Source organism: Archocentrus centrarchus, chromosome 3, assembly GCF_007364275.1.
Source record: "Archocentrus centrarchus isolate MPI-CPG fArcCen1 chromosome 3, fArcCen1, whole genome shotgun sequence".
Lineage (NCBI taxonomy): Eukaryota > Metazoa > Chordata > Actinopteri > Cichliformes > Cichlidae > Archocentrus > Archocentrus centrarchus.
Genome location: NC_044348.1, coordinates 35,033,350 through 35,056,861, shown reverse-complemented (window position 1 = coordinate 35,056,861; position 23,512 = coordinate 35,033,350). Strand labels below are relative to the sequence as shown.

Genomic DNA, 23,512 nt, shown 5'->3' with positions numbered 1-23,512 from the left:
CGCCTCTTCTGTGGAACCAGCTCCCAGATTGGATTCAGGAGACAGACACCCTCTCTATTTTTAAGATTAGGCTTAAAACTTTCCTTTTTGATCAAGCTTATAGTTAGGGCTGGATCAGGTGACCCTGAACCATCCCTTAGTTATGCTGCTATAGGCCTAGGCTGCTGGGGGGTTCACATAATGCACTGTTTCTTTTCATTCACCTTATTTACTTTGTTTATACTCCACTCTGCATTTAATCATTAATTGATATTAATCTCTGGCTCTCTTCCACAGCATGTCTTTTCTCTCCCCTCAGCCCAACCGGTCGCGGCAGATGACCCCCCCTCCCTGAGCCTGGTTTTGATGGAGGTTTCTTCCTGTTAAAGGGGGTTTTTCCTTTCCACTGTCACCAAGTGCTGCTCATAGGGGGTCGTTTTTGACTGTTGGGTTTTCTCTGTATTATTGTAGGGTTTTTACCTACAATACAAAGCGCCTTGAGGCGACTGTTTGTTGTGATTTGGCGCTATATAAATAAAATTGAATTGAATTGAGCTGGAGGCAGCAGTGATGCTCAGTCTGCTATACACCACTTCACTGTCCTGGCAGGAATGGCTCTGAACGTATGAACTGATCTTGTCATCTTGTGTCTTACAGCCCAAAGCTCTGAAGCTTCTTGGTATGGAGGTATGTAAACGTAGATCTGAAAACTACAGGCAGTCTGCTCCAAGAGGAACACCTGCTGACCTGTTTCTGTTTCTGCAGGACGATGAGCCCCGTCCGAAGGGGAAGGGGAAGAAGAACAAGAAGAAGGAGGAGGAGGTGGATATCGATGTAGATGACCCTGAAGTCAGCAGGTTCCAGTACCCCTTCCATGAACTGATGGTGTGGGCGGTGCTGATGAAGCGCCAAAAGATGGCGCTGTTCCTGTGGCAGCGAGGGGAGGAGGCCATGGCAAAGGCTCTGGTAGCCTGTAAGCTCTACAAGGCCATGGCTCATGAGTCTTCCCAGAGTGAGCTGGTGGATGACATCTACCAGGACCTGGAGAACAACTCCAAGTGAGTCCCATACACAATCCTGGACATCGTGTTCAGCTTCTTGTTCTGTTTTTTTTTTTTTTAACTTTATTTTTAAACAGTTTTATAGTCTTACAAAGGTGAACACAACATAGGAATTGAATAACATATCGATATTGAACAAATGGGTCACCGAGGGAGAGAGACAGTGGTGTGTCACAAAAAAACTTATTGAGGTCCCAAGGGGAATGAATGGGGTTGTAGGTTGGACGCACCTGCTAAGAACATGGAGACCCCTGTGTGAAAATTTCAGTAATGTCTTATTATCTGATATCAAGTCACATTTATCACAAAGTATAACAGAGGGAAAATAGAGAGAGAGAGAGGGGTGAGAGAAAAGGAGTAAAAGAAAAACATTGAAAAATAAATAAATAATTACTTCACAGTGTTTTTACATTTGCATATATTAACCATTTTGACCAGTATTTTTCGGCCTTGTTGCTTTGAAGTCTCAGGGAGTAGGTGAGCATCTCCATATCACATATTTCTTTTACAGTGGCAGACCATTCTTTCAGTGTTGGTGGGCTCCCACTAAGCCATTTCCTTGTTGCTTCTTGTTCTGTTTTGAAGCTTCTCAGTCCTGTTAAAGCTCCGTTTGGATTTTCCAGTTTTAAAGCATTCAGTGTAAGAACCGTGAGACGTCCTGAGGACGGTGTTCCCGTTTCTCTTTGCAGAGAGTTCGGTCAGCTGGCCTACGAGCTGCTGGATCAGTCCTACAAACACGATGAGCAGGTGGCCATGAAGCTGCTGACCTACGAACTGAAGAACTGGAGTAACTCCACCTGCCTGAAGCTGGCTGTAGCTGCCAAACACAGAGACTTCATTGCCCACACCTGCAGCCAAATGCTGCTGACCGATATGTGGATGGGCTGTCTGAGGATGGGCAAAAGTAACAGCCTCAAGGTACCAGCAGAAAACAGCAGCAAGATCCAGATCCAGACCCAGAGAGGCTAAAACAGAGCTGACATGTAGAAACTGCTTAGACAGAGACTCACAATAACTCACAAGTTAAAATATATATTTAAAATTAAATGATCCCAATAACAGCACCCCAGGGGGGTTCAGCAGTACTGCAGCTGGCACTATGTGTAAACACAGCTCAGTTAAACCTGACCTTCGTCCCCCCTCGTCCTGTCCTGTCTCCAGGTCATTTTAGGGATCATTTTCCCTCCTGCCATCCTGCTCCTGGACTTCCGTCTTGGGGATGAAGCTTCACATCATTCATATAAAGGCGACAATGATGGAAAAACTAAAGATGACAAGAAGTCAAACAAGGTTTGAAACAATGAGAGCATTGATGTCGGTATTAAATGAGGCAGTTTGAGTAACTCAGAGTTTGTTTCAGGATGCTGCATCTAACGCTGATGCTGCTGCAAAGAAAGGAGATGAAGAAGAAAATGAGAGCGACAAGAAGCAGGGGAGGAGGGTTCCTATCGGGAGGAAAATCTACGAGTTCTACAACGCCCCCTTCACCAAGTTCTGGTTCAACACGGCAAGTACACTTTGTATAAATAAAAATATGAGAGGGTTGATCAGCTGTGATGATAAAAGAGAAAAAAATAGACTTCATGAGCATTTATGAACATTTTCACTGAAACTGATGAAACTGAGACAGACGAAGGTTACACGATAAACTCACAGGTCATGTTTCCGGCTGTCCTTCATTAAAGCTGCCGCTGGCTTTGAGGTTCTTCATCACCTTCTTTGTTTGTGTGCGTGGCAGATCTCCTACCTGGTGTACCTGATGTTGTATAACTACATAATCCTGGTGAAGATGGAGCGCTGGCCGTCTCTGCAGGAGTGGATCGTCGTCTCTTACATTGTCACTCTGGGCCTGGAGAAATTCAGACAGGTGAACATCGAACACGCCTCCTGCCTCTGAAACACTGTTCTGTAGCAGATTCAGATTTCATTCTCCAACTACACAGAAAACAGGCCCAGTCTGACCGACTATCAGTCAGACGGTTTCAGCAGGTATCTCTGAATGGATCCACATGCATTTTGTGAAGGTGTCCCACAGGATTCAGTTCTTGGTCCTCTTTTATTCAACACATGCATGAACGAGATTATCTCTGCTGCTCTGCAGTATACAGTGGTATGCTGATACTGTGTTACAGATCAGTTATGAACGCTCTTCAAACTGAATGGATGCTGGAGGTCATTAAAATTTTAAGGACCAGGATAAACCTCAGCAGACAGAGTGAGTAGGAGCTCCGCAGGTCCGAGGACAAAATGATGCAGTACTGATGGGAGTGAGACCCGCAGAACTATGACAGAAACTCAGAGTTTTACTTTTGCCTAATTAGAAGTTAACACCAGACTGACTAACAGTCTTGAACTGTTGCATAACAAGTTCAACCAGATGCAGCAGAAATTGTTTTCAACAATTTTTATCCATTTTGGTCACAGAGGACCCATGAACAGGCCACAGAGGCCTCTGTGGTTTAAGCCTAACCTTAAATTTTTTTTATTCTTTTTTTTTGGGGGGGGGGGGTCATGTACGCCAATTATTTTCTTTATTCCCTGAATGCCAAAGGTTGGGAGCATTAAATAAATATATAAAACTGAAATGACATTCTAGTTGTGAAGGGTTGAAGGTCATCACAGATGATGACTGAGATCTGACAGGGTTAAATGTTCAGAGAAAGCTTCTCCACCTCCTGGCAGGTGATGTAACTGTCAAATCTCCATCATATTAATGGATCACAGATTATAACACAACACTTGGTCCTGACTTCAGAACTGATTTTCCTCGCTTGGTGAGAACATGAGAGGATTCACTCTGCAGTAATTTATTCATTGAGTTCTCCTGTGGGCACTCCAGTTCCATGTGATAACAAAACATCTAGAAGGCTTCAAATATCTCACATCAGAAATTTTGATATTTTAGTAAACCACTGCTGCTTCGACAGGTTTTACATTGAGCTTAAACACACTTTGCTGCTGTCAGATCCTGATGTCAGAGCCTGGGAAGCTGAAGCAGAAGATCAACGTGTGGTTGGAGGACTACTGGAACATCACGGACCTGGTGGCCATCTCGGTCTTCATCTTTGGTTTCCTGCTGCGGCTGGAGCCCGAACCATACATGGGATACGGCCGCGTCATCTACTGTGTCGACATCATCTTCTGGTACATTCGAGTCCTTGACATCTTCGGAGTCAACAAGTACCTGGGCCCCTACGTCATGATGATCGGCAAGATGGTAGGACCCCCGCGTGGATATTCAATCTTTATTCAGGGAACCCCGTTTACAGTCAGGTCAGCACAGTATTACACAGCTGCAGGCAAAGGTACCAGAACCTCACAGTCCTGCATTTAAAACCCCACACAGCTACAACTACATAGTATTATCAGCTTCACGCAGTACCAGCAGTGAAAGTACACAAGTATTTATAATTGATTAAAAGGTGTAATGCTTTGTGTTGTCTTTTGTGCCCACGTATCTCCAGATGATTGACATGCTGTACTTTGTGGTGATCATGCTGGTGGTGCTGATGAGTTTCGGTGTAGCTCGGCAGGCCATCCTCCACCCAGACGAGGAGCCGACGTGGCGTCTGGCCCGTAACATCTTCTACATGCCCTACTGGATGATCTACGGAGAGGTGTTTGCCGACTCCATAGACCGTAAGACTAGCGTCCATAGTAAGACACCTGTTAGTCCCCCGTCCTCACCCACCTGTCCCTCTGTCCTTATTCCATCCTCACCCTCCATCAGCTGTCCCCACCCTCCACAAACCAGCTGACAGACATTCACTGCAGTTTATTGGTGTGTTTTTGAGCCTTATTTACGTTCACTGTATTTATTTCTTTGATTAATGATTCACAAACTAACTGTATTTGTTACCCTGATGTTGAATTGTTGCGCTCATTGTGGCATTGTGATTGTCATCCTCTCCTTTATTAGACATCGTTATCTCTTCCAGTGGTTCTAACATGAAGTCGTGTTTGCTCTGAGAGGATTCTCAGCTGTCTTTGTTTCCCTCCTTCTTTCCTGCCGCTGCTCGTGGACAGTTTATGCGATGGAAATCCACCGTAAGCATCTAAAAACTCATCTAAACCAACCAGTCAGTGTTAATGTGCTCATCTATGTGTTTGAGATCATCCACAGCTAATCTCATGTTGCTGTGAAATGTGAGTTTTATTATCTACTTATGATATGAAGATATGAGGAATGATTACTAACTACTACCATAGCAATAAAAAAAATCCCCAACAGAATGGTGTGGGAGTTGTACCTTATTTAGAAATTCTCTGGTAATACTCATAAAAGCTCATAATCTCTCATAAATGCTACTGCATTTAATGTCATAGAGTTAAGGTGTGCTACTGTGTTTTACTGATGTTTGTGTGTGTGTGTGTGTGTGTGTGTGTGTGTGTGTGTGTGTGTGTGTGTGTGTGTGTGTGTGTGTGTGTGTGTGTGTCCCAGCTCCATGTGGAGAAAACTTATATGATGAAGATGGGAAGAAGCTCCCTCCCTGTATCCCTGGAGCTTGGCTCACTCCTGCCATCATGGCTTGTTACCTGTTGGTAGCCAACATCCTGCTGGTCAACCTGCTCATCGCCGTCTTCAAGTCAGTACACTGACCAGAAGTCACAACATAAAGTGCAGACTGACTCCAGAGTTTGTAGAAATATCTCCCCCAAGCCAACCTCAGGCTTGGATTTATCCCGATTTACATTTGGCGACACCCAAAAACCGCAGTTTAAAAACACTGCAGCAGGAAATATTTTTTCGTGCTGCAAGGGTGGGCTGAAAAGTTCACAGGCTGACCACGATGCAGTCGTCGAACTTGACCAGATGGGTTTTATTTTTCTGCATAGTCTCCCCTGCGGTCCACACACTTCTTCCATCGGTGTTGCAGCGCTCGGATTCCCGTGGTGTAGATGGTCTTATCCTGCCCCTCAAAAATCTCCCCAACAGCAGAGATGACCTCATCATTAGTCCAATACTGCTTCCCAGACAAGTGTTTATTCATGTTGGGGAACAGAAAATAGTCAGATGTGCCAAATCAGGAGAATATGGAGGGTGATCAACCAGCTCAAAGCCACAGCAGCCATTGCAACCACGGACTTATGTGCAGGAGCATCATCCTGGTTAAACAGGATTGATCCATTTTTACAAAATGTCTCTAGTACTACTTTACCAAGTCCTCAATTCTGTATCCAGTGTGGGTTTATCTGGAAAGGAAATATGCAGTTGGCATCAGTAAAGGTTGAATTTAAGGCATGCCAAATTTAATTACTCTATGATAACTGCTTCTTAGTCAGCCTATGAACTCTTCAGCCCTCTTCAGCCCTCTCCAACCCTCGTAAATGCACTGAAGAGCTGACTTTAGGAGGATAATTATGAAGGTGTGAGGAATGAACAAAGGACGTTCAGGTAGAAACGAGACACAGCGTAAATTTGTTTAACTGTATATTGAATGTAAAATATGAATCTACAAGCTATCCAGAAATACGAGGTTTATGAAGCATGAAGCATAATGATGCTGCTGCTGGAAGCCATTAGGCCCGGCATTATGGCAGCATTTACTGTACTTACGTACTCTGCATGTCCATGAAAGTCTGCTTGGGTCTGAGTGATGTGAGGTTCATCATCAAAGGGTGGATTCCAGAGGATCCAGCTGTCCAATCCTGGCCTTGTACTCACCCGTGTGCTATTTCCTAATGTGCTCGAGTCCACGTGGAGGATTCATACATTTGTGTCCTTATAGTTCAGATTCTGTGAATCATGCTGACATCCAAACAGAGCCTCACGTTCACCCCTTGATGTCAGGTTTTTATCCCAGACCTCAGCAGACTCTCACAGATTTACAGTTTAACAGAGAACTGAACTTTGTACCTGGTGGTGGGGGTGGGGGGTACTGATATTGAATGGTGAACTGATAATAGAGATTCCAGCACTAACTTGGAGCTTCTTCTTCTGCAGCAACACCTTTTTCGAGGTGAAGTCCATCTCCAACCAGGTGTGGAAGTTCCAGCGATATCAGCTGATCATGACCTTCCACGACCGCCCCATCTTGCCCCCGCCTCTCATCGTCTTCCCCCACATCTACATCGTGGTGAAGCGGCTGTGCTGCCACTGCAGACGGAGGACAGCAGGAGAGTACGACGACCGTGAGAGACGACTGCGTAAGACAGAGACTGCCACAGTCACAGCCTGATAACTAAAAATGCATTAATAACACAGGTTTACGGGCCTTTCAGCAAACATCACTAACAGAGGCTACAGTGGGTCGAAGCCTCTGTATGAATGTAGCATCATCAGTATTTTACCGCCTATCAGAACCTGTCTGAGACACACACAGCAGTCGTGCGCTGAGTTTAAAATGCTGTGTTCCCTCAGAGCTGGTGCTGAATGCAGAAGAGCTGAAGAGCCTGCACGAGTTTGAGGAGCAGTGTGTGGAGGAATACTTCAGAGAGAAGGACGACGAGAAGCAGTCGTCCAACAACGAGCGAATCAGAGTCACGTCTGAAAGGTTTGTGCTCAGCTCTCCACGCAATATGTGGAGGACCCAAACTGCCAGAACCAAAAATAAATAAGTTAATGACTCAATAAAAAATACTTCAAATAAGATTAAATGTGGACAAATTAAATAATAGAAATGTAATGATTTATTATATATAATTTAACTGGCATCTCCAATTAATTTTTTTGCAGCCAATTAAACCATTTATTTAGTAGAATTTTTCCATTTTATTTAGGTATCTACTTTTTAAATTTTTCTTTCATAGTAAATTTATTATTAGTTAAATTTTTTGTGCATGTGATCTTTCCCAAATCAAAAGTGATGAACTTGACTCATTATGAGATACAGTTTTTGGAAAAAGTCACCAGCAAAATGCACTTCAGTGAAACCAGCAACCAGACCCCAAAACCAGGATAAAGAAACTAGCAGGAACCAAACCAGGTGACTGTGAGGACACCCCCGCTCTCATCAATCTCACCAGACATCAGAACACAGAGCGGTGATAGGAGCCCACAGGACCCCACGGGAGCCCAGAGACCCCGAGTGGCTGCAACCTGCATCAAAGGCCACAAAGCAGTGAACACCTGCATGCTGAGCCAGGAAGGTCTCCACCAGCACCTGGGGCCCACACCAAGACCCAACAGAGGCCAGACCGGTCCCACCCAGGCAGCACAGGCACCCAGAAAGGGGGGCCCACAGTACTGCAGGAGCCGAGGGACAGCGAACAGACCCAAAGCCCAGGAAGGACAGCAGCCAGCACGACCAGGGCACCAAGGCACAGCACCCCCCCCTTCCTGTTTTTGTTTTCTTTATTATTTTTCTGAACTTACCCTGTAATTGAAACGTGTTACCATCACAGCGCTGGGTTCTCCTGTTGTGTTTTCAGGGTGGAGAACATGTTCATGCGTCTGGAGGAGGTGAATGAGAGGGAGCACTCCATGAAGGCATCCCTGCAGACGGTGGACCTCCGCCTGGCTCAGCTGGAGGAGTTCTCCAACCGAATGATGAACGCTCTGGAGAAGCTGGCGGGCGTCGACCGAGCCGAGCTCGTCCGCACGCACTCCAGAGGATCGTCGGTGTGTGAGCCGGGCACTCTGCTGCGACAAGGCAGCATCAACAGCGCTGACGGCTACAGCCTGTACCGATACCAGCTGGAGCCCGACGACAGGACGTCAGTGTTCGGAGACGTGGAGGGCAACGACAAGAGGGTCCAGCAGAGTCCAGAGAGGAAAGGAGGAAACAAAACAGGTGAGACCAGAGTTGTGTCTTTATCGGCTTCATTATACCAGAACAGTGACGGTAGATGATTATTTCCTGTTTGAACTGTTTTTAGGTGAAGTGAAAGAGTCCAGTTCAGCTCTGGAAGTTCAAGGACTAAAGGACACTCAGTCTCTGTCAAACGTGGACATCCTGATCTCTCCCTGTGACCCGGACATCAAATCCCCCCAGACCTGCTCCACTTCACCTCAGGGTGACCCAGCCGATGGCAGCAAAGACAAACCGACAGAGAAGAGCCGACTGGAGGCGGCTGTCTCCTTTCCTCTAGTGAGGTCAAAGGTCACACAGTATTTATCCTCTCCGACCCTCAGCAGCTCTCCATCCTCCAACAAGAAGTATATCAGCAGCATCATCTACAGCCCCGCCCAGCAGGACCAGACCAGTTAGGAGTCCAAAGGGAAAGCAGATGAGACCAAGCTGCCAGGCCACGAACAGGAGGGTCAGAATGATACTGCAGAGGAGGAAGAGCTGCTGGTGGGCGAAGACCAGATGTACCCAACACTGCGCTCCAAGAGTCTCAACACCAACCCGAGAAAGACGAGGAAAAAGAGGAAGGAGGACGACGAGATGCCTCGTTCGGCCAGCAGCGTCAAAGATCTGGTGTCAGCATTCAGCGGGGGGCCATAAGAACGTGGCCAAGGACCAGGTCCACAAGTTCTGTCGGTTCATCCAGAAGGACTGAGCCCTGCTGTGAAACAGTGATGACTGCAAAACTGAAATAACTACTAGGCCTAAAGCCCCACCCCCCCAACCCCCTCCTCCAATAATACAAACCTCCTGTATTTCATTCATTAAATGAACATTTTAAACACTGCTTGCAATATTTAATCATTAATATTGTCAAATGTTTACTCTGGGACTTTGCTTGTACTATATTGCCAAAAGTATTCACTCACCCATTCAAATCATCGAATCCAGGTGTTCCAGTCACTTCTGTGACCACAGGTGTATAAACCAACAACTAGGCATGCAGACTGCTTCTACAAACATCAGCGAAAGAATGGGTCACTCTCAGGAGCTCAGTGAATCCGTGATAGGATGATACCTGTGCAACAAGTTCAGTCCTGAAATTTCCTCACTACTAAATATTCCAGTCAGCTGTTAGTGGGATTATAACAAAGTGGAAGCGATTGGGAACGGAGTTGTCCCTGGAAAACCAAACGTAGGGGTACAGGAAACAATAACAAGGGAAAGGTTCTGCACACCGACCAGAGTTACACAAACACGTCAGGTAAACTAAGTATCAACTACATTTTGTGGAATTCTATATAAATAAACATGAAAATAACAGGTAGAAACAACTGTAAACTGTAAACACTATTAACAGTGTGTTTTTTGCTGGCTTACTGAAGCTCAGGGGTCTCAAACTCAAATGACCTGCAACTGTGTTTTTATATATATATATTTAAATGACTGGTTCAACTTCTTTACTTAAGTAAAAGTAAAGAGTACAGGCTCTGAAATGTACTCAAAGCAAGTAAAAGTATCAGGCTGTAGAAATGTTGGACTCAGTGAATGAATCTCAGCATCAGCAGCTTTGATTCAAACTCATCTCTGCTGCACTGATGTAACCTGTAACTCTGACCATGAACACAGCCTCTGTGCACCAACACAGAGCTTTACTGTAAATGTTTTCATGCAACCTTTGAATTACACAAAGTCAGCATACTTCAGTTTGTTTTGCAGTCCTTCCCTTTAACTCTAACCTCTCTTCTTCCTCTCCTGTCCTCTTTCTCCATCTCTGAGTGAACTTCTCTCTCTTTGCTCTCCCTGAAATACAGCAGCTCTTCTTTTAGCTGGCAGACACACTGTGTGACAAACCGCACATACTTTGTGTGTTTGCTGATATTTGTTGAGCATTTAGAAACGTTGCATTTAAAATTACCTGCAACATGCGACTGCCTTTATTTTCAGTAGCTAAGATGCTGAAGTACCGCGAGCACAGCCCCGGGGATGCTCCAGTAGGATTGTCTAGTAATAAATCCATCCATCCATCCGCTTCCGCACATCCTGTTAAGGGTCGCGGGGGGGCTGGAGCCTATCCCAGCTGTCATAGGGCGAGAGGCAGGGTACACCCTGAACAAGTCGCCAGCCTGTTGCAGGGCCAACACAGAGGGACAGACAACCTTTCACACTCACATTCATGCTCTCATTCACACCTATGGGCAATTTAGATTAGCCAATTAACCTAACCCCAGTAAGTGCATGTCTTTGGAATGTGGGAGGAAACCGGAGTACCCGGAGGAAACCCACGCAAGCACGGGGAGAACATGCAAACTCCACACAGAGAGAGGGAGAGGCCTGGGCCAAGGTGGAATCGAACCCAGGCCTTCCAGATGGTATTCTAACTGTGAGGCAGCAGTGCTAACCACTGCGCCACCGTGCTGCCCTAGTAGTAATAAATCATTTTCAGATATCTGGAATGAAAGTGTGGTGAATCGGATTTGATGTTAACACGGCCTGCCGTAGAGATTCTGGGTTCATCCAGCTCATCAGAAAGCAGCGGCAGGGAGAGGTTCATGGTTTGATCCCGGAGATGAAGCCGGTGATTCTTCAGGATGTCAGTGAGCAGTTGGAGCTCTTGTTGGCAGAGCTGGGATCACATCTGAGGCAGAGAAATTATTTCAGAGCCGACTGACCCGGAGCAGCGTGTAGCTGTGTGTCTGAGGTAACACTGTGTTTTACTGCTGCCATATCACTGTTTATTCAGTGTATCGATGCGCGTTTTGCGCTGTAAGCTCACATGTTGCTAAATACAGCGCTTTGATTGGTCAGATGTTTGATTGCTTATGAAAGTCAGAAAACTCGAACTCGATCTGAAAAAATAAATGCCGCAAACCTGTGAAATGACGTGATTGGTGTGAACTGCATTAACAACAGGTCCGAGAAATATTTTTAACGCACGAAGCACGAAATTTAGCGTCCGCTGTGTAAAGGCCTTTCGACAGCCACGGGAACCAGTGAAGATTTGTGGGTTTAATTTGAGCAGTAACGCATCACGTGACCCAGACAAACGTCGTGACACGTGTCAAGAATCAAACACTTGCTGATGTCAGCTCATATTTTATTTACACACCTGTGACACACACACTATCAGCATCATACAGACGATCAAATACAGTCTAAATAAGTCAAACGACTGGTGGTATGTTGCTAATGTGGAGTAATTATCCAGAAACCTGTTCTCAGATCAGCTTTCATGCAAACCTGAACCAGAACCTGCTTGCTGTCCCTGAAAGAAAGGAAGTACAGACTGTCGACTGTGGACCAAACCTGAGTGTGATTCATTAATCATCAAGTTTGAAGAATCAGAAATAATTTCATAAACTGAGACATAGAAACAAACTGAATGTTCTAAATGCCAATTAAGACAAATATTCATAATCTCCTGTTTTCAGAGGTTGTTGATGAATAAATAAATAAATAAACAATCGCAGTGAAATAATCTGAAATAGCAAAATTAAACATTTGTTTACAGCACAGAATTTTACATCATAAATTTAAGGAAAACCATCTGAAGCTGAATGTTTTCTTATAATAGTTTAATATTTTTTATTCATGCTTATATTAGATAAAGAGCTCTGTTTCCAGCCCTTAAATAAAAGCTGCATTAAATCATTAAATGTGAGAAGGTTTAAGAAAATGAGTGTGCATCTTTAAAATTAAAATATAGATTTAAAGTTATTTTGTTACATTTTTTATAGAATTGATTATTTATTGTTTTATATCTAATTGAATTTGTTAACTGGTTTGGTCACTCAGTCAGATTTGGTCCTTATTAATATATTTAAACTAAAGCGTCTCCCTTTCAGTCTCTCTTGGTCCAAACAAAACACTGAAAATGTGAAAAACGTTTACGTATATTTCTTTGGTATGTGCTGCAAAATGAAGAGAGTTTACTGTTTCATATGAGCTGAAAGATTTCAGACTGTGTATCAAAGGTCAGAAAATCCTCCTGCTTTTTAAATAAACACAAGTATGACCTGAAAATGATGAAAAGTTTCAGCATTTTAAATTAAAAAAACATCAAAAAAGATTTATTTTATATTACCTTCAAACTTAAAAATGAAACTTTAAGCAGTCCACGTGCTGCAGTTTTCTGACCAGTCTTTTTTTGTGTGAATAAACCTTCCAATCACATGCTGTCCTGCTGTCATGTGACCTGCCTCCCGCTCATCCATTGGGCCACAGCGTTCCCGCCTGTGGAACAGCCCCCTGTGCCTTTAATCTTCATATGTTGGTGGTGGAGTGCGTGGAGGAGAAGTTCTCCATGCGAAAACGAACCACTTTTTCCGGGGGTGGCGGCGGGTACAGGAAGTAGCAGGTAAAGACCTGGCGGCAGGCCTTGCGGAAGTTCTCGGACAGGAAGGCGTAGAGGATGGGGTTAACGCAGGAGTTTCCGTAGGACAGGCAGTGGGACACGATGCGGAAAGCGAGGGAGGCATCATTCAGGGGGAAAGTGCCGAACTCCACCCACATGGCGATGATGTGGTGGGGCATCCAGCAGATGGTGAAGGCGGTGATGACCAGGAGGACCGTCTGAGCCGTCTGTGGGGAGAGATCACATCTGTGTGAATCTACAGGATGTGTTCATGGGCCACAGAGGGGGGTATTTAAGATACAGTATATCAACACACTCCTCAGATTTCCTAAACTTATAAATATTGCACAAGTGCTCCACCATCACTCACCTGTGACTCCTCCAACACTCTACACAGTCCACAAACACTCCCCACACAAACTAAACCAACACTCCATAAACAATGTGCACACTCTTGCCAAACACTTAGAAATATTCCCCATAAATACCAAGCAAACACTCCCCAAAGATTCCTCAAATCTCCATTAATATTCCCCAGTTTTATTCTCCAAATACTGCACTCACATTCCATCACCACCACCAAAGTGGTCCTGTTATCCATTTCCTTATTTCCTGTCCTGTGTGTATACGTTTGCAGTGCTGGATGCTCATATTAAACACGGACAAAGATTCAAATAATAATGTCAAAGTGTGCTGAAGTGATCTCTGTGAGCATAAACTGGCTTTTTCTACACTCAGCCTCAGACAGGTTTTTCTTCGCTTGGATCTGCATGATGTCAGAGAGGGAATATCTCAGGCACACACCTCTGACTGTGAGTGCAGCAATCCCACTCACCTGCTGTTGAAAACCTTTTGTTTGTGAGGTGCAGCCAATCAGAAGAATTCTGGCTTAAAGGGAGTGATGAGGGAGATAAAACAGTAGGAGCGACACAATCACAGAATCATATTTATAAAAGGAATAATTTCTACTGAGATTCATGCAAAGCCCCTTTAAAAGCTCATCATCGTTACCATAAATGTAATATTCCCTGATCACAACAATCCCATCATTTTCCATATTTTAGTTAGATTTTCAGTCAGAGCCTCTGAATGAAGCCTCTCAGTATATTTAGTGCTTTTTCTCAGAAACCTCATTTTTGGTTGTTGCAAAGCAAACAATAAAGGTGAGTGCAGTATATGGAGCATGAACATAACCAGGGAAAAATCTCTGCATCAGTCTGACTGTCACTGAAGCTCACATAACTGAACACAGCTCTGTGGTCACCTTAGCTCACCTGTCACCACTCACCTTACTGGCTCCCCAGTTTATATTCCACTGGTCCACAATCACTCTGTCAGGTCGTTATTGTGTGTTTGTCACAGTCGAGAGTTTTTTCTGGCCTTTTCTCAGAGCACTAACTGAGCGCCAGCCTTCTTCTTATCTGCCCGTCTGTTTCAGGTCTGAGCTGTGATAGTTTATTTAAAATGTCTTTTTGAAAAGTACCAAAGACATAAATATTGTTTCATAAACTATTTCTTAATCTGTATTTTACCCGTAAGATGGTAATGGGAAAGCTATTTATCTCTGGTTATTGCAGTCACTTGGAAACGGACGAGGATCAGAGATTTCATTTCATTCCCACTGTGTGATGTTTCTAACATCCTTAAACTCACATATAAGGTTAAATCTGTAAGGCTGACATCACCTAAACCCTGAGCTAGAGCAGGTTTTGGCAATCGCACGACAGTAAATACATATTCTAATGATGACACATCAAAAAAATCCCTAAACCTTGGATTAGGGGTGTGTAACTAGAGCTCTCAATCAATCCTGATCTCAAAGGCCCATCCCATAATGATCCTGCTCCACTGGCACTCGCTAACATCAGCTAGCACAGTGTCACTGTTTTATGTTAAGATGGTCCACGGCTGAAACGACACACAGACGTGATGATAAACGGAGGTTTAACGGCGCTCATTAACTGCTCAAAACTATTTTCTAAAAGAAGCTTTTTTGTAATTCTTTGGCAGTGAAGAACCAACCAATTAAAAACTATAGATTGAAAGAAGAAAGAGTAAAACTCATCCACAGACACTCTGTCCTGAAGTACGTGTGGCTTCAGTGTTTGTGTTAACAGTGGATTTAAAACCATTTGTCATATTTTTACTGTGACTCATCTCCACATCGCATTTCCACCCACGGCCCTGAGGCCGGCCACGCTGCGCATTTATCCACACTCAGTTCATGTCAATATTTAATCTAATTAAAAAGGCTCTTCTGCCACACAAGCAGCTGAGATTTCACACTCAGCTCTGTCCCACTGATGTCTGAAACCTTTAAACTGTTCAGTAAGCATCCCATCTGCAAAGATCCTTTCAGTATGTGCTCATTAAAATGTTTGCTCCATTAAATTCTTGGATCACCTTCAATCCTATAAATTTCCTCACTGTTCACAGTGTTCTCTTCACTTTTCTATAACCCCCCCCCCCCAATAAATCCTAACTCTGTTATAGACAGCACTTCCATTACTCCCCAAATTAAACCGCTCCACTCATGTTTACACGGCTACACGTTCCATAAAATGTCCCCAATTCCAAGTTGGGAAAAGGGTCTTAAATTCCATAAAGTGGCCCCTTCTTTCCAACCAAACTCCCACATGTTCTACAATATTCTCATTTTGTGACCCAAAAATGTCCATTATGCTAACTGAAGGGCTGCGTGAAGGCCCAGCATAAGATTACAGGGATTACTTTGAACTGTAAATCAAGCAAAGCTGCTCCAGAGTCCAAGAACGAACGTGGAGCTGGAGCCTTTATGGCGACTCTGAGGGCTAAAATAAATCCAGCTACATTCGTGTTAACACAATTTCAAACTGACTTTAACTAAAACATTTCTGTGAGGCGAAGGACGGCTTTCAGCATCATCTGAGCTTCATGTCCGAAGGATTCAGTTTCAAACATATTAGACAGGTTCACTAAGGAAGACCTGCTTTCAGTCCCCTGGCTGTTATCAGTCTATTTTGTTTGATCCACACGGCCAATTCAAGCAAATCATCTCCGAGTCCCTGTTCTTCAAATACGCTGTGACTCCGCCTTTCAGATTATACGTAATCCCCCTCTGCTCCATCTCATCCTGGCTGTCTCGCCAAAAATCTCCATCGAGGATTCTGCTCCGTGCCACAGGAAGTTAACTGTGATCGTCAGAAACGTTTCATCACTCGGATGTTAGAACATCACACAGATTCCTCACCTGGATGATTGAGCCTTCATCGAGATATTTGCTCCTTGGTGTCGCTTTTCATCAGAATCCAACCAAAAATTTCACAATAAATTCAATATTTCTCAATGTTTTTCTTTCTGATCTCTGAAATCTGATGAAATGAATGTTATCTCATTGTTTCGCTGCCTAAACCCAGAATAATGATATTGGTTCTACCCTCACTGGAATAAAACTCATCTAACTGCATTTGTTACCTCACCACTGAATCCTGTGCAGCCACCGCTCCATATGCATGTTCACGCAGGGCGGGGGTCTGTTTGCATTTCGATTTTCAACTGTTTTTTGCCCCAGGTTTCCATGGCAACATGATGAAGTTGGACCTGAGGCTGCTGACAATGAGAAGGAGGAAGAGGACTTCCTGTCCCATTCATGCCTTTTTGCAAGATTACAAGATTTTTTCATTCATGTTCTACTTGTACTCCATCACCATCAGGAAGCATCTGACTGTGCCTGCAGCAGGACAACCAGCCCAAACATGCAGCCAGAGTCAGAAAGAACCATCATCAAGAAGAAGAAACAGGAGAACCATCAACGTCCTCATCTCAGCATTAAAGCGAAGATCAATAAAAGTTATTCATCATCAGGACCGTGGGCGCATGAACCCGAGCAGCAACAGACACGTCTGCGTTTCATCGCATCAGGTCGAAGATAACGGCTGACTGCGCGTCTGTCAGCGAGGTGGGGATCATCGCAGATTGTACATTTTTAGACTCCTGTGTTGAACTCATTGTTTGCTTGTGTGGATAAAACTGTGTCATACAGTCACTCTGTTTTAAGCAACAAATAAAAAGAAAGTTTTATTGTGAAAGTTTTCATCCTTAAATAAAAATTAAAGTGCCTGCTGTGTGTTCAGGGTCTGAAAGCATCTATGTGGAAAACAACGGGCCATGTAATGCTGCTGTTTTGTCCGATGCCTCCATCATCTGCCTGTTACATGCATAGTATCTGATGCGCCAGCCAATGAGATCTTGTTTTAAGGACCTGCAGTGTCCACATCAGGAGGTTCAGGGGGTGGTGCAGGCTCAATTTACAGGTGTATCAGCCAGGTGACCCTGGTTTTGGTCCCACTGGGCTTCTAAATTCTCCATTTTATTTTGATTTTTGATTTTTTGTTTATCTTTACTCACTTTTTATTTCCGCTTGCACTCGATCATTAGGTTTTGGTGTTTGAAAGTACTTTGTTAGGTTTAGAAAACGACTGTGGTTTAGATTAAAATGCAGTAACCCTGAGAAGCTGGGAGCCATGGCTCAGACTCACTGACGCCATCCAAAGGACACATTGTGCATTGATGAGCCACAGCAGCGATTTGGACAAAACTGCACCGATCGGCCACCGGGTGGAAACATAATCTCAGCTGACTGCTCAATAAGGATTCTTTAAATTAATATTTCATTTCACAGCCATCTTCTGTCTGCTGCTTTCAACTTAAAATTCTGTATTTCACAGATTGGTGTAAATATCAGTCGTGTTCATGGAAAGAGAGGTTCCCTGTGACTTATTTTAATTTCACACAGTAATAAATTTGCAGCTGTTTTTAATCACATGAAGCGTTGTTGTGTTTTATTACTTGGATTTATTGTCTTCCTTTATGTGAATTGATGTGATGTTTCTGCTTTAACACGTTAATCAGGTGTGTTATCTCTCGATGCCACACACCGTAAAACCCTCCACAAATATAATGACAAGAAAAACTGATGAAACATTTTTGTTTATTTATGTTAATTTTATCTGTTTTACACATTTCTGACCCCATTTGTTATTCCCATCCATCTTCTTCCTATACCAGACTATCCCAAGGTGGGAGGCAGGGTACACCTGGGCAGGTTGACAGCCTGTTGCTGGGCTAACACAGAGAGACAGACAACCATCCACACCTGTGGGTAATTTAGAATCACCCATTAGGCTAACCCCACTGACTGCATGTCTGTGGGCCCACACAGACACAAGGAGAACATGTAAACTCCACACAGAAAGGCCAGATGGTGGATTTGAACCCAGGTCCTTCTTGCTGTGAGGCAACCATGCTGCCCAAGCTGCTATATAAATATTTTTTTATACAGCAGTATAAATAATGACATCCTTGCTGTGTTGATAAAAACAGCCGGGCTGACTGGTGTTGCTGCTGCGGCAGTAAGTGAAACACGAATCAGTGTTTCCACAGAGGGTGAAACTGGCGTGGACCAAGCCCTAAAAATTCTCTGCTCTTCAGACTTTGAGGGAATCTCCTCTATTCTTAGTCCTGTTGTCTAAATATTTACCCAGCAGCCTTTGTTCCTGCTGCACTGACCCGAGGAGCAGCAGATACTCTGCTGTAAACCATCTCCTGGTACGGGAGATCTGCACACTGTCGCCTGCCAACCAGGAGGCTGTAAGTCCGTCTCTGAGGACTGTCGCCCACACCTGTGATATGAAACCTGTCCTGCTGCTCCACAGCCGTCACGCTCCGGACAAACGCTGAGCTGCTGGCTGAACGGGTTTGACCCTGATGCTGATGTTTCATCATAAGTCAGTTATTGAAAATGTTCTTTTCTGGTTCCCTCTGTGAGCAGAGGTTCCACATCAGGCAGGACATTTCATACAGAATAAAAATGAACTTTAGATTTTAAATGCTTCTCCGTTATCATGGTGTAAGGGTTTACTTGCAGTGCTGCTGGTGACAGTTGCCCCCGATAAGGTCTCTGAAAGCAAAAAGAAAACATGGCGACCTGAACAGTGAGATACATTTGAGGAGCCAGGCCAGGGGGAGGGGCTCAGTGGCAACCCCCCAGTGAAGAGAAAACACATTAAGGTTTCCTCAGCTTGACAAAACACATGATAACGTCATGCTGTATGGTCTGTGTGTTTGTAGCCACAGTCCCATGAAGCACTGCACCAGAGACCCACTCTGGCAGACGAGCCTGCTGCCAACACAGCAAAGCACCTCGACACGTGGACGCTAAACACTTCTGCTTCTTCCTCCTGTTTGCTCACCACAGCAATAAATCACACTGATGAAAACTCTGCAGACCCACTGAAAGACCAGAAAGACCACCCATCACTTGTTCCAGCTGCTTCACCAGGTGATGTGGTTTCTCCACGGCCCTGCTCAGGTCTCTGCTCTGCATGAATGGGTTTCATACACATTAAGTGTTTTGCAGGCACGTGCAGGCTGTCTGTGAAATATCCACCAGAGCTACAAGAAATGGGCATTTGTCTTAGGCCAGAAATTCCCTCTAGTGGCTCAGATGGTGTTTCAGTGCAGGACTACAGCTTACTGTAGAGAAAAGCTGTTATTAAGCTGCAGGGGTTAATAACCACCTTCTGCCACAGGCTGACAGCAGAGCAGAGGAAAGCCTGTTACTGTAGGTTTGATAAATGTGGATCGTAGCTGCTTTCATACTGCCCTCAGAGACTTTTACACACGTCTGACAGCTGCACGAAGCATCATTTTTCTGCACTCACACTAAACCGGAGAGATGGCCGAGGGTTCCCTGTCACATACAGGAGATGCAGCACTGCTCCGGTTCCCTGCTACCACTGCTGTTAAACACTTGAAACAGCTCAAAGTGATTAGCACTGCCGTTATCAGCATATACATTTCTGAATGCAAAAACATAAAAAAGATAACTAAAAAACCAAGATGCTGCATCTGCATTCAGGTTAAAGCACCCTCTCCACTTCATTATGTGCTGAGCTGTGCGGTGCACTTCCTGTCAGAGACACAGATCAAGGTTCAAGTTGTGCTCAGCTAACGCTGCTTTCTTATCTCTGTCCTTCTCTCTGCTGTTTAAAGTTACCTGTTCTTAAACTGTCCACGCAGAGCGGAGACAGAGCAGAAAAGCCTTCCGAGAACAGGAGACCACCTTCAGAGCTGATTATGATTTTTTTCCCCATTAATTTCCATTTTAGGAAAAACCTTTTAAGATTACTCAGCTCTTCATAATGAAGCTGTTTTCTTATCTTTGTTAATGAACCTTTTTACATTCAGGGAACACTGCCAAACGTTTCATATGAAATAATTGGCTTCCTGTGGTGAACACAACTGTCAATCATCCTCCAGCATCTCTCCATCTTTTTCAGCTCTGGCTCTGATCAGCATTTCCAGCCCCGTCTTTATTTTCACCCACAAACTCCCTGTAAACCATCAGAGCTCCTGTCCTCCTTAACCTCTCTATCTTCCTGCATCATTTAATGTCACTGTGCTTGGCACTGCTCCTAGCCTCTCTGATCCACGCTGCCTCACCTGTACCAGGCCCATAGCCTGCACTGGTTTGGATGAAATGAGTATCTGTCTACATGGAGGTTGCCTGTCTTACACGTGTGGCATTTTAAACCTGAGATGAAATGTTTGGAAGCAGAACGCTCTCCTATCAGCACTTCATTAGAAATGAAAGAGGGAACACCTGCAGGCCTCTGGAGAAAAGCCAGGGCAGCCTCATTTATTCGAGAGCCGTCCGTAATGCTCCTACAGCTGAGCTGCTCTCAGTAATCATATGTTTGGACTCCAGGGAGAGAGCAGAGGAGGACGAGGCTCTTACAGTACCTTTCTCTTGGAGCGCTCAGACTTCTTGGACATGTTCTTCATCTTTTTATGGAGATGAAATAAAACCTGCAGGAAAAAGCAGAGCTGACAGATTCATGAAAGAAATACAAAAATTGATCATCTGATCTATAAAGAGGAAAAGCATGAGCAGGGACAGCTCATACTCATATCAGCTGCTGGAGGTTAAAGTCATACATTTAGACACCAGCTGGAGGACATCACGGGCCACACCAGAGGACTTTTATTGTGACAGTCAGCTGTTACACAAACACAACCTGACTGATCTTCAGCTGAACATGTTTATCAGATAAATGACTTTAACTGTGAAAAAAATCCAAATAAATGAACCTGGAATTTATTTATTAATGAATTCCCTGGAAACAGCATCACAACCCCACATTCATACATCTGTAGTTTAAATCAACAGTCTGTGGATATTAAAAGCACTTTGCCACTAATATGAATGCATTCCTCACATTCCACTTACAGCTGGAATAGGCTCCGCCCCCCCATAAACTGGATAAGAGAATGGAAAGATGATACTGATACTTCTTTTATTTAGAGCAGCAACAGATAAGCGTTCAATCCACCCTCCCATCCATTTTCTTCCTCTTAAGGGATTCAGAGTTGGAGCCTATAATTAATCATTTTAGGTTTTATTCAGTGGTATGAATATGATCAGAGCTTGTTCAGTCAGTGAGACTCAACTCTTTGACTTTAATTTGGACAAAATAGAATAGAATAGAATAGAATAGAATGCCTTTATTGTCATTATACAGGATGTACAATGAGACTGGACAAACAGACCAAATTCAAAGATTTTTACATTCTAAATCATTAATCAACAAATTGGAACATTTAGCACATAAACTGACAATAACCGTTTCATACATCACCCAATCCTTCCTGATTAATGATTTAGTATTATATATTTATTAGGAGTTATTACCCAGCGATCTTTAATGCTGACAGAAACCGTCTGATCTAAAAACAGGGGATGGGTAATAAGCTAGTTATTATTTGTCTAACATGTTGATTTTTACTTTATTTTGTCTTCTTTGTGACCAGGAGATAAAACAGATTTAATGATAAGTTTCACTTAAATATGACAGCAGGCAGAGGGAATGGTGAATCTCTGGAAAATAATCTAGGAACCAGACTAAACGTTTCTGGTCTGTGCTTTTATTCTGAAACGTCTGATGGGTATTTTGTATGATGATGTAGCACCATTACCTGTGACCCACATTAATCTGACCTGTTGTGCTGATTTTATTTAGAAGCGTGAGCCCGGTGTCGGTGAGTGCGCGCGCCACGCGCGCTTTTACGCACAGCGTTTATGACCTGCTGGACCTTGTACGCGCCCTTTGAACCTTCTGCTCTGTTATTAACGCGTGTTTTACTGCAGCTGGGAGTCAAACATTACCCCGTTAAATGTTCGCTGTTTTGAACTGACCTTAGCGTAACAGCAGCTGATGAGAAGCAGTGGTAGCAGGTACCCCATCACCAGGATGGTCACCTTGTAGGCGTGTTTGGAGGCTCCGGTCCAGTTCTCCCAGCAGAAGGTACTGTTAGGGGCGGCCGGGTGGCTGGTGAGAATCTGGTGCTTGGCCACCGGCACCGAGCACAGCAGAGACATTGTCCAGATGACGGACAGCCCTGCCAGTGCGTTCCTTGGGCTCCGGACGCTCGCGGACTGGTTGGAGCGCACCACGGCAATGTAGCGGTCCACGGACATTGCCACGAGCGTGAATATGCTGACGAGCATGCTGACGGTAGAGAAGTAGTGTCCGAACTTACAGAGAAAGGCCCCGAACACCCACTCCGGCAAGGAGTAAATGGTGGCGTGGAAGGGCACGCAGAAGAGCAGGAAGCTGAGGTCCGCCACGCTCAGGTTCAGGATGAAGATGTTGGTCGGGCTGAGGGAGCGCTTCCCCACTGCTCCCCCGCCGCCTCCTCCACCCGCGGTGTACCCCACCTTCCCTATCACGACCATCACAAGAGTGTTCCCCACCACCCCCACCACGAAAATGAGCCCAAACACCACGGGCACGATCACCGCCTCCGGCCCGGGTCCGCTGTCCGTTGGCAGCTGAGACGACCGGTTGAACTCGGAGAGGTCAGCCACAGCGAAGGAGTCGTTTTCCGCGGGCACCATGGTGGAGCTCCGCGTGTGCAGCTGGAGGGTTAGAGGCGAAGACAGACTGACAGAAAGAGCAGCTCCATGATCCCGATCAACCACCTCCAGCAGCGGAGTCAGCGGAGACTCTGCGGACTCCTGGAATTACGGCAAGTTTGAGGAAACACTGAAGGCTGTTTCCTGTCCGGGAATTTCAAAGTAAAGCCAGTTTTTCACGAGTCAGCAAGTTAATAAAGCATGTGTAAGCTGTTGCCTACATGTTCAACAGTGAACAAAGCACTTGTATGCTTAAAAATGTTACAGCCTGAACAAACCACATGAAATGACATCAGAGTGAAAACACACAAAGCAGGTGAAATTTGACATCCTGAACACGATTCCCTTAAAAACTCAGGACACTGAATTCATGGACCAAACAGCAGCTCTGGAGCTCTGATCCAGAGTGACCTTTGGAAAACTATAAAACCCA

General features: G+C 44.6%; 2 protein-coding genes across 2 annotated transcripts; one reads left to right on the top strand and one right to left on the bottom strand.

Annotated features, from left to right (window-relative positions):
• The first annotated feature begins 508 nt into the window (after positions 1–508).
• LOC115800522 (transient receptor potential cation channel subfamily M member 1-like) lies at positions 509–5,618 on the top strand. Its single transcript, XM_030757948.1, has 10 exons — positions 509–666; positions 745–1,037; positions 1,730–1,958; positions 2,202–2,330; positions 2,401–2,547; positions 2,779–2,907; positions 4,006–4,257; positions 4,505–4,679; positions 4,960–5,087; positions 5,482–5,618. Exons 1-9 carry the CDS (start codon positions 661–663, stop codon positions 5,007–5,009), a joined length of 1,410 nt encoding a protein of 469 aa, XP_030613808.1. The 5' UTR covers positions 509–660; the 3' UTR covers positions 5,010–5,087; positions 5,482–5,618.
• A 6,245-nt stretch (positions 5,619–11,863) lies between these two features.
• On the bottom strand, positions 11,864–23,195 carry galr1b (galanin receptor 1b). The gene is made up of 4 exons (XM_030757961.1): positions 22,360–23,195; positions 20,907–20,972; positions 12,855–13,351; positions 11,864–12,035 (listed from the first exon to the last, which is right to left on the bottom strand). Exons 1-3 carry the CDS (start codon positions 23,059–23,061, stop codon positions 13,034–13,036), a joined length of 1,086 nt encoding a protein of 361 aa, XP_030613821.1. The 5' UTR covers positions 23,062–23,195; the 3' UTR covers positions 11,864–12,035; positions 12,855–13,033.
• Positions 23,196–23,512: the final 317 nt, after the last annotated feature.